The sequence below is a fragment of the Asparagus officinalis genome, chromosome 1, assembly GCF_001876935.1.
Source record: "Asparagus officinalis chromosome 1, Aspof.V1, whole genome shotgun sequence".
Taxonomy (NCBI): Eukaryota; Viridiplantae; Streptophyta; class Magnoliopsida; order Asparagales; family Asparagaceae; genus Asparagus; species Asparagus officinalis.
This window is the reverse complement of record NC_033794.1, coordinates 129,808,451-129,820,102: the sequence shown is the minus strand read 5'-3', so window position 1 is coordinate 129,820,102 and position 11,652 is coordinate 129,808,451. Positions and strand designations below refer to the sequence as shown.

Here is an 11,652-nt window from a genome sequence, read left to right as displayed (position 1 = left end):
TAAATACAGCCCTTCTCCTCCTCGGAAATACACACAGAAAACAAGCTTACCTCTCTTCTGTAAGCGAGGTCTTCTCCCTTCATTTTCTCTCAAAGATTTCGGTTATTGTTTTCATTACATTTATGGGTAATCATTTTCATCTGCGCAGAAGCTCTGCTATTCTCGCCCGAGTACAAAGGCCGATTGTTTCCGAGAGCTTTTACCGCTAGGAGGGAGATGATCAACTGCGCCAGGGTGATAGGTTGGTCCTCAATTTTCTAGGACAGTGAAATCACGACTGCTACCCGTATCAGACCAAAATATCTAATTTCCTTTATTTCGGATTTTGCATTACTAATATTTTTGAGTTTTTCTAACGATGATAACCAACTCACCCATCTGGCCATCTCCAAAAATCCCGTTTCTTCATTTGATGGGACACTAGCCTTTCCGCATCGGCTCTGGAATTGCACAGAAACGGTAAAGAGCGGTAAGCTCACTGCCCCAACCCCTCCTTCCATCTTCCTGTTCGCAGTTTTCTTGTCCTCCAAGCTCAGAACGAGGGTACGATCGTACTTACGAGGAAAAGTCGAGGGCATTGTTGTCATTCTTTTTCACGCGCCTAATTTCCCGCCCAGTGCACGAAGAAGAGTGGGGGTCGTCGCGGGACTCGCTCACCTTAGCGAGTGGGACCCGAGTGCGGATCTCTCATGTCTGACGGTAGGGCCCGGGTCAAGTTCTCGGTCAAAACAGTGTTGGTGTCCGTGGCCGCTCCGTCTCCTGGTCGTCCTGTATTTAAACTGCCACTGCCTTCTAGCTGCTCCCCCATTCTCTTTTTGTAAAAAAGAAAAGGGGAGGAAAAAAATCCCTTCTCTCTCTTCTCTCCATTCTAAGCTCACAAAAAAAAATTTGAAACTCTAATGGCCTTCCCGAGGAGGAGGCGAGATGGAAGGCCGCCGCGGACGAGGAGGAGGTGGCCGGCCGTGAGGCGTGACTTCAGCCGCGGCGGCCCGCGGCGCGAGGTCGGAGCGGCGGACGACGCGAGGCCGTGGAGAGGTGCCAGAGCGAGCGCTGTGCGTCCGCCTCCAGCTTTCGGATCTCTAAACGCGCCTCAGATCGCACTGTCGCGGGCTCTTCGACGTCTGCGGGATGGATCCTTCACCTGCGACTCTCACAAGACGAGTGCGAGGCGATTGGGGATCCGGGGATCAGGCCGCCAGGCCTCGAACAGAGTGTTGGCCCTGCGGAGACTGCCGGCTTCCGGTGGCGCTGCGCTGGCCGCCGTCGTCATCAGAGGCGAGGCGGCCCCTGCAGCGTCCTGGGTTTGGGATGGAGGGGATGAGGTGCATCGTACGAGCAAATCACTTTCTCGTCGAGGTCGCGAGCCGCAATCTTCATCGCTATGATGTGAGCTTTTCTTCTAACCCTTAACTTTCGTCTTCTTCAAGTTGATAGCACAGAGCATCACTTTTCGCTCTGTTTTTTCTGATTTTTGGGTGCTAGGTTGTACATCCATTTTTGGATGGCTATTTTTTGTTCAGTTCTCGTGTAGATCTTGTAGGGCCTTCTGGGTTTTGTTCTGGATCTGATTTAATGCGTGTTGGTGTCCTTAGTCTCATCGTTTTTATTTTCTTTTAACCGCTGGTTCATTTGTGCAGATTTTATTGGGTTTTGTGGTTAAGTTGTAATTCTGGGTTTAAGTTCTAGATCTAGTTTAATCCAGTGCTCCTGTTGTTAATCTTTATCTTTTTTATTCTTATTAGTGTTAAGTCGTTGTGGGTTATGCGGTATTTTGTTTTGACATCTCCCACTAATTGATGCACGTATCTTACTTAGGTTTGTTCAAAGATAAATGAACCTTACAGTAGATTCTGTCTGTAGGATTTGTTCTATTTTTATGTAGATTACTTTTGGGTTCTTAGTTTAATATACTTAATGTTGTTAACCTTATCTTCTTTATTCTTCTAAGCGTTGCAAATTTGCTGCGGATTGTTTGATATTTTCTTGTGAAATCTCATAGTTACGTTATTTGCTTAGATTTTTTCTTTACTGTGTTAAAATTAGGGATTCTTTTTGGTGAAGTTGTAGATCCAGCTATCATGCACCTACTATTTGGTATTTTCCTAGCAATGTCTTTTATTCATATATATCTTGAAACTTTATGCCTTGTCATTGAATTCATTCAATTTGTATATCTTGAAACTTCATGCCTTGTCATTGAACTCATTCAATTTGTATCTTGTTGAAAATATGATTTCTACTTTTAAAGGGACGATGATTGGATTTTAAACCAGTATAACATGAAAAGCCTATAAGTGGAATTAATGTTTATTAAAGTTATTATCAAATGTTTCAATTCAGCAGTATGTGATACATGTTATCATTCTGTGCCAACTGTATATAGTTATGATTTATGGGACTCGAACCATTTTGGAGTCTAGTTAGTTCTGCAAGCTTAAGTTGTGTTAGAGGACGTGTAAGTAAGGTAGAAAGTCCAAAGAAGATATCGAGTTTTCTAAGATTGCTCTAGGAACTTGAAGTTTATTGTGCTTCTTAACACATTTTCCCCTTCCTCCCTTTGCACCTTTAAAAGAAACCAGTTTCTTTACAGATTTAAATGTTTATAACAAGTTTATTTTGATTACTGTGATGGTACAGATGAAAAAATTGACCTAAAATCTTTCTATTGTTAGTAAATAGTTTCAGAATTTTGGAGATGCTGGTGTTGTTTATGAGAGCATGCACAACCTTTTCTAAGCTTCATCCACATGGTTAAAAAGAAATAAAAAAGTTGGTCTCTCCTGAGTCCAGCTTAAATGGTTCGCCAATTTATTTTCATAATTGTGATAGTTCTTATGACAGAATGGAGCTATAATATATCTTGTTTTGCTAATTAGTTTCAGAATATTTTATGTGTTAAAGGTGTTTGAAAGAAGAGAGTATAGTATGTATTCCATTTTTAAACTTTAGTCACGTATTTGTTTCTCAGTGTCATTTGCAGTCCTGTGCTCTCGGTTCTTTTGTTAGGACACTGCATTATAAACTGCAGTTAATGTGTATTTAATTAGCTCATTTTATTGCTATTTATCTTATTTCTTTGGCTGGAGCAGGTTGCCATAACACCAAAAGTGACTTCAAAGGCTGTTTGTAGGAAGATTATTAGTGAGCTTGTAAAAATTTACAAGGACTCCCATCTAGAACGCAGAACACCAGCCTATGATGGCATGAAATCTCTTTACACTGCTGGAGCTTTGCCCTTTACATCTCAGCAGTTTAAGATTAAATTAGCTGAAAAGGACCGGTGAGCGAACACCTATGTCTTGTTGCTTAGTGCTGTTAGCACTGCAGTTTTTCTTGTTATGCTTATGCTTGCCATTTGATGCTCAGTGGCGACAAGGAATTTGATGTTACCATCAAGTGTGCCGGACATGCTGATCTCCATCATCTGGATCAGTTACTTCATGGGAGGCAGTTTGATGCTCTGGACATTGTTCTTAGGGAGTCACCCTCACAAAAGTAATGATGTTGTGACCATAAATCATAGCTCTGGTTGATAGTTTGCTATGCTTATGTTTAACCACCGTTTATCTTGTTCTTTTCCTCAGGTATGTCACAATAGCGAGATCTTTTTTCTCAAAGGATTTAGGGGCAACAGAAGATATTGGTGGTGGATTGGAATGTTGGAGAGGATACTATCAGAAGCTTCGTCCGACGCAGATGGGGCTCTCCTTAAACATAGGTAACATGTGGGAACTTATCTCAAATTGGTCCTACTTCCCTCCTTTTCTAATTGCAATTAATGTAGTTTGTGACATGTTTTAATCTGCAGGTACCGCTGCCACTCCTTTTTACCACTCTATTCCAGTTATAGACTTTGCTAAGGAGTACCTAAACATCGGAGATGCACAGCGTACCTTGACAGAGAAACAGCGTATTGCTGTATGTTTTGTATCTGCTACTCACCTTGATGATTAATAGCGTACCTTGACAGAGAAACAGCGTATTGCTGTATGTTTTGTATCTGCTACTCACCTTGATGATTAATACCTTTTATTTTCATTGTCATTGGAATTTAATGCTTCTCTCTTAATATCTCTAGGTTAAAACTTGTTTATGTAGGATATATATATTTTTAATTTATATTTTTTATGTCAAATCCACAGTTGACAAAAGCCCTACGAGGGATTCGAGTTGGAGTCACTCATAGGGATACGAGCAGACGCTACAAGATTAATGGTCTATCAAATGAGCCTTTAGCCCAATTGATGTAACACTTCCTGTCTTCTCTAGATATATATTTATCTTAAGTTGTATACTTTCTGTCCTCATGTTTTCTACATAATTTTATGACTTGTCTACTCAAGTTAGTTGCTCGTTTGCTCTTGTATGTTTTTTGATAGTCTGCTCGTCGATATTGTTAGGTTTCCTGTAGATGACAAGGGAAACAAAAAGCTAGTGGTGCAGTATTTTCAGGAGAAGTATAACTGCAAACTTGTCAATCTTACATGGCCTTGCTTACAGTCTGGCAGTGGCAGTAACCCAACACACCTGCCAATGGAGGTTTGCTTTAACTGTTATCTAGCAATACAATGTTATTTACTCTTACTGATGGCTGTCAATGCTATGTTGTGTTGAGTTCTGATTAAACTTTCTGCTTATCTATTTATTGTTCTAGGTCTGTAAAATTGTGGAAGGTCAGAGATTTTTGCAGAAATTGGAGGAGAAGCAGGTTACTGAAATACTGAGAGCAACTTGTCAACGCCCACACGAAAGAGAGGAGAGTATAAGGAAGGTCAGATACTTTGATTGTAGTGGGGTGCTGGGATGTTTTTATTCTTTGTTCTTCATCAAAATATTGAAATTTATCTTATTTATGAATAGTTTAGTCAGTTTTGTACACTTTGATGATTGTGAATGGCCTGATTGCTACTGCAGATAGTCATGGAGAACAACTATGAAGATGATGAATATGCACAGGAGTTTGGCATCAAGGTGGCCAAGCAGCTGACCTCTGTTGAAGCGAGAGTCCTTCTTCCACCAAAGGTAGTTATTTGATCTGCAATTGCTTTGTTGGATAGCAAGGTGAAAATATTAATTGTCAGTTTTTCTTTTTTATTGCATCTTCAGCTCCAGTACCATAATACTGGAGTAGATAAGACATGGAATCCAAAAGGTGGCGCGTGGAGTATGTTCAATAAGGTAAAAGTCTCCTCATTATTAGAACCAGTGATATTTGTTCTTTTGTTTCGGGGATGGTTAATAAATGTAGAAGACTTCTTTGCTTTTTTAAGTACCAGGTGAAAGTCATTTTTCGGTTACTAGATGGTTAATATTGTATATTAAAGTCCATTCTCCTATCATGAAAATATTAATTTCTAGCATTTAAAGTCTTTTGTCATGAAAATATTAATTTCTAGCATTTAAATTCTTTTGTTTTTGTTGTCTTTTCTATGTACAATGCAGTAGTAACTTTATTTCCCCCTGAGCAATATCTTTGTTGAAGAATGACTTTATCATTATTTCTTTTTTCAGAAAATGTATAATGGTGGAACAATTTATAGTTGGGCATGCGTTAATTTTTCCCACGAACTTTATTGTAACAATGCTGCAGTAAGACACTTCTGCGGTAGACTGTTTTCTACCTGTAAAAGACTTGGAATGGTACTGCACGATTCTTTCTTTCTTTATTGACTCGATTACTATTCATGTTTGTGTTTTGCTGTGATCCCCTCAAATCGTGGGGAGAAAACGGTTCTGGAACCGTTCAAATCGTACTTGAACGAGTCAAACACTAAAAACAGCGTTCTGGGCCCGAACTCTGCGTTTTAGACTTGAAACGCAGAGTTGAGCCTGTTTTAGGCTGAAAACGCATAGGTCGCGCTGCGCAGAGATGAACTCTGCGTTTTGGACCTGGGACGTAGAGTTGGGTTCTGCATGAATTATGCGTTTTTAGACCTGGGACGCAGAGTTGGGTTCTGCATGAATTGTGCATTTTTGGACCTGGGACGCAGAGTTGGGCTCCGCATGAACTGTGTGTTTTTGGACCTGGGACGCAGAGTTTTTCTTTATTGACTCGATTACTATTCATGTTTGTGTTTTGCTCATTTTGCTATGTATTTCTAGTCTATTGAACCTGACCCAGTAATCGAAGACCTCCATGAACGTGCTAATAACGTGGAGGCAGCTCTAAGAACTGTGCATGCTCAAGCAACTACTGCTTTGGGAGGAGGAACCACGCAGAGTTGGGCTCCGCATGAACTGTGTGTTTTTGGACCTGGGACGCAGAGTTGGGCTCCGCATGAATTGTGCATTTTTGGACCTGGGACGCAGGTTTTGATTCTGTAATGTAGAGGCAAGCCTTAGGCGGGCTTGGTGAGCTTCAGGCTAAGTCCAATGTTCAAGCGAAGTCCAGTCTTGCAGACGGACTTCAGAACATAACTTTCTGTGAAGAACAGGTCATAACTTTCAAACCGTAAGTCGGAATTGGACGAAGTATATATAAAAATCGGTTATCTCGACGAGACGGAGCCGACCAAACCTACCCCATAGGGTTCGGTTTGCTCCGTCAGTTTTGCCAGGTACAATCAAGCGTGTTTGTGAAACTGAACTCGGGCTCATATCACAATGTTGCTTATCTAAGCATGTTAAGGCTTGCAATCGAAAATATCTGGAAAATGTGGCTTTGAAAATTAATGTGAAGGTCTGTGTTTCTGTGTTCTTAAGCTTCCAGTTTGATCATGGATGGCCTTTTTAATTTGCCTGCATGATTCTTGAACAGGTCGGAGGTCGTAACACTGTTCTGTCAGATGTTCTTAGTAAGAAAATGACTATAGTAACCGATGTACCAACCATCATTTTTGGGGCTGATGTCACACATCCCACGGCAGGAGATGGCGCTTTGAAGAGACCGTCGATTTGTAGTCTCTTTTGCTAGAGCGTTGCAAAGATCGTCATCTTGTAATCTTCATCTTGGCTCCTTGAGAATATGAGAGTCATCAGATTGTAACTCCTGATGTTGATTGTGAAGGCTGTTGATTAGAGCTTTCATCAGTTGGGGCTGATGTCACACATCCCACGGCAGGAGATGGCGCATCTCCATCCATAGCTGCCGTCAGTCTCTTTCTTGTCAATCATGTTATATTATACTTATTCTTTGAATTGTGTTTTTCTAAACATATATGTATTCATATTTTGTGTTATCAAGGTGTTTGCGTTTATCTTTTGCATACATACTCTTGATTTCTCAAATGGAAGGCTGTTGATTAGAGCTTTCATCAGTTGTTGCGAATGTCGTCAGATTGTAACCTTTATCGATCCACATGAAAGTCTTCAAATTATAGTCTTCTGGAAGCCGTTAAATTGTAACTTCCATCATCAGTGTTTGATGGGGATCAGCTATCTGCAGTGATTTTTAGACAGCCTACAAATGGTAAAACTTGTTTTATTTAAATAAGTATACCTTAGCTGTCATGCCTCTATTATCCTAACTAGTTGTTAAGCTTATGAGTTGGTTGTTAACCTTATGCTCTGGTTGTTAATGTTATGAGTGATGTTGTGATTTGGTGAGAGTTAGATCACATATTCACACGTCTGTCCTTTTAACTTGCGCATTTTTTTTCATGATATGTTAGGTTGTTGCATCAATGGATTGGCCTGAAGTGACGAAGTACAAAGCCCTTATTTCATCCCAACCACCTAGGAAGGAGATAATAGAAGATCTTTATACAACCACACAAGGTGGCCACGGTGGCATGATTAGGTAAAATTTTCTTGTTTTCTTTTCTTTTCCTTTTTTTCTTTTTGTTTTTCTTAGGGTACATCATTAGATTGCTTGATATTGGAATGTTGTTGAAAGTGCATGTTTAGATCTTCAAGCTTTACGTTTTCCTTCCTCTGCTTTCCTGCAGAGACCTGCTTCGATCTTTCAATAGTGCTACAGGACATGAACCCCAAAGAATTATATTTTACAGGTTTGATTCATGTCCCAAATGCATTCTTTTAGCTGTCATGTCTACTGCACTGGAACCCCTAAAATTATCCTATTTACATGTGCAGGGACGGCGTCAGTGAAACACAGTTTAGCCAAGTTCTTCTGCATGAAGTGGATGCAATAAAAAAGGTAAGTGTTTTCATTTAGTTTACTGTTTGTGTATATTTGACCTGAAACTAAGATGCATGGTGAACGGCTGACAATTTCCACTAAGTTTTTCCATTAACAGATTATATTTTCTAACAACTAATTCAAGAAGCTTTGTTGCTATTGACGATAATGACGACACGTTTAGGCGTTTGTTCATCATTTATAATGGTTGTATTAAAGGGTTCATTGCTGGATGTAGACCTCCATTATTTTTTGATGGAACATTTCTTAAAGACTGTTACAGAGGTATATTACTTAGTGCCATAGGGTATAACGGCAACCATGTAATATTTCCTTACTTATAGCGTATGTGACCAAGAGAATGAGGAGAATTAGAAATGGTTCTTACAAGGAGTGTGGACGATATATGATAGGGGAAAGCCTTACAATCCTCCGTATCAACTGGTCATGATTTCTGATGCCAACAACTAAATTATGCGGTAAAACTCACTTCTTTTCGGTTGTCTTATGTGTCTCTTCTGTTTCGCTCCTATTTGTTCCTCTCTTTAGATCTAGAAGCGCTATAGAGGCGTCGTCGATGCCGATGTTGCCCTCTACATCTGTGTGCTAGACTGGATTTTTGAGTTGAACTGGACTTGTGGGAGAAGGATGACTAGTTGCGATGTCCTCTAGAACATCAGCAATTGATGTGCCAGCTTCAGTCCACTCTACTGCGCTCGAATGTCTTTTTGCAATGACATACTATGACGCATCGTCATCTTCGTTGAGATTGACAGGGGCGACTGCTTTGGGAGTTGATTTATCAGTCATTTTCAGATCAAGGTGTTTGCTCTGGGGTGGGTTGATTTAGGGCTAGGGTTTTGAAATGGGGATGGTCGGTTTGCTTGGACAGAAGAGAGATGAGCTGACACAATTGACGAGAAGTAGTTTTGAGAAGTGGGAGGAGGTTAAATCAAAGGCCATTTTGAATTTTTTTAACAATGAGTTACGTGGGAACAGGTTTTGGGGGCTAAATGAACATAAGAAATTCTTGTGGGGACTTTGGGATCGTTAAAAAAGTCTTGAGGGGTGGAATACTTGTTAGGGTTTTGGGGGCCAGAAGCAATTTTCCCTTTTTTTGGATGAAAATGCTTATGCCAAATTTTAAATTCAGAAGATAAAAGAAGTATAAAGTACCACATACACAACTGCTTAGTCTAAATGATCTATTTAATTTCAGGGATTACATCATTTAAACATCAATTGAATATAGTGTGGACGTCACCTTTTATAAGAAAGAGCCTTCAACATTCTCTTGTGCCGTTCAGTTTCAATTAAGGAAGATTGATTTAGTATAAGTTTGATGTCGTGTCCATTTGTATAAAACGCTTTACTTCTATATTATTATTTTACTTAAACCCGCGGTTATAATAGTTCTTCATATATTAGTTCCTCGTCTTCAAATAATTAAGAAAAGTCAACTTGTTTTAAGTTCGAGATCAAATAAATCATACTAAAGTAGTACTCTCGGAAAAAGTCCACTCGTCTTCTAATAATTTTGTAGTTGACACATCATCATTTTGGAATAAACGCATTCCTTTCCTCCGCTTAAAATACAATATTTTCATTCTATTACTTATTGCAGTTTGTGTCCTTAATTTAAAAACAATATATGTTTACGTTGGTGATACCACGTTCACCATCTTCTTCATTGACTTTGCTTCTATAAAGCAACTGTTGGTTAAACATTCAAGAAAGAATCATTTGGCTCTTCTCATTCTGAATACGACATTTTTATATGTAGATTGATGATCAGTTATAAATTAGTGTAAAAGGCCTTTCCTTTCTTTTTTTTAACTAGGGAACCTCCCCATGATCCTGTTGGAATATCAAATTAAAATGCTAGAATAAATGAGTTTTAGAAGTGCAATGGTCATAAGTTTAGAAGTAAGTTTTTCCATTAACAGATTATATTTACATCTGTTTGTGCATGTAATAACCAGGCTTGTCAATCTCTACGTGAAGGCTACCGGCCGGGTGTCACCTTTGTGGTTGTGCAGAAGAGGCACCATACCCGCTTGTTCCCTGAGACCCACGGAAGTGAGCAAACTGACGGGAGACGGAATATACTTCCAGGTAAGTAACAGGCAATCATGCCCATCTCAGTGGACGCATTTGTAGATATCTGTAATATAATCCCATAATAATGCTACAGAGAGAGGTAAAGATGCCCGCATCTTATCCTGGTATGTATTTGGAGTTATTGGTTTTAGGTTTGATTATAATAATACTACAAAGTGGTAAAGATGCGGGATTCCTTCACGTCTTTATCCTGGTAGGTATCCAGAGTTAACCGGGTTTTGGTTCGATAATAATAAATATGTTGCTTACGCTAGCGCAATAAGCCAAATAGGCTTGCCTAGCGTACTCAATTATTTGCTTCTGATACTAATTTTAGCTGTTGACACATGAAGAGATCTGTGAAAGATTTGGCTCTATTGTTGCTCTTCTTCGAGTATCACATGGAACCATGTCCCATTGGTTAAAACTGGAAAAGAAAACCCCGTCGAGACCATGCCTCGTTGGTTAAAACTGGAAAAGAAAACTCCATCCAAATAGAGAGATAACTGAATGATGCCCCCATCCAAAATATTTTAAAGCATGAAAACTTAAGGCGTTCTTGTTGTGCATAGGAACTGTTGTGGACAGGAAAATCTGTCATCCCAGCGAGTTTGACTTTTTTCTCTGCAGCCATTCTGGCGTACAGGTAAAAACTATTATTCGCCGGTTCTCATTCAGATTCTGCTGGTCAAGTTATTGTTCTTGAAACTGTGCTGATCCTTTCACAGGGTACTAGCAGACCTGCACATTATCATGTGCTCTGGGATGATAATGAGTTCTCTGCTGATCAGCTTCAAGGGCTAACCAATAGTTTGTGCTACACGTATGTCTCATTTTCCTTGTTCTTTATTTAGCTTGTAATTCTTATTCTTTATTACTTAATAGTTTCTCTGGTTTTGATTGACTACAGTTATGCTCGATGCACCCGTTCAGTGTCACTTGGTAATTTATCTCTTCTGCTTTCACTTACAAGTGCTTTTCTCTTTCCTTTGTATTGTTTCATATTTTTTTCCTTCCTGTTTGCAGTTCCACCAGTTTACTATGCGCATCTTGCTGCCTTTCGAGCGAGGTACTACTTTGAGGGGGGTGCTGACATCCGTTCTATTCCACACGTCAAGGATAATGTCAAAGAAGTCATGTTCTATTGTTGAAAGAGGGGAGTGCGTGCTTTTTTGTTTCTGTGAAGTTTATGTACAGTTGGTTTAATTGGAACGGGAAGACTGTTAGGGTTAATATTTTTTTGGTACTTATTTAACATCATAGATCAGAATGCACTTAATACCTTGTACCAAAGCTTAAAAAGATTTTGTGAAATTTGTCTTTCTTTCTCGACACTCTACTAAGCACTAAAGCTTACGTAACAAGAGGCTCATGACCTTTGATTCAAGCTCGGTTTGGGTAAATAAATAAATGAACAAAAACGAGCTAACGTAACGAGAGACATTTCTGCGAGCATCACTAAGTCTTATACT

At 39.6% G+C, this 11,652-nt stretch overlaps 1 protein-coding gene across 1 annotated transcript; it reads left to right on the top strand.

Moving 5' to 3' along the window:
• LOC109841787 (protein argonaute MEL1-like) lies at positions 1,129–11,378 on the top strand. Its single transcript, XM_020410729.1, has 23 exons — positions 1,129–1,386; positions 3,090–3,280; positions 3,367–3,495; positions 3,585–3,718; positions 3,809–3,918; positions 4,143–4,246; positions 4,401–4,539; positions 4,655–4,771; positions 4,915–5,022; positions 5,107–5,178; positions 5,512–5,640; positions 6,103–6,220; positions 6,558–6,679; positions 6,758–6,854; positions 7,049–7,089; positions 7,611–7,738; positions 7,887–7,949; positions 8,035–8,098; positions 10,063–10,195; positions 10,753–10,826; positions 10,909–11,003; positions 11,091–11,122; positions 11,207–11,378. The coding sequence occupies exons 1-23, from the start codon at positions 1,129–1,131 to the stop codon at positions 11,329–11,331; spliced, it is 2,583 nt and encodes an 860-aa protein (XP_020266318.1). The 3' UTR covers positions 11,332–11,378.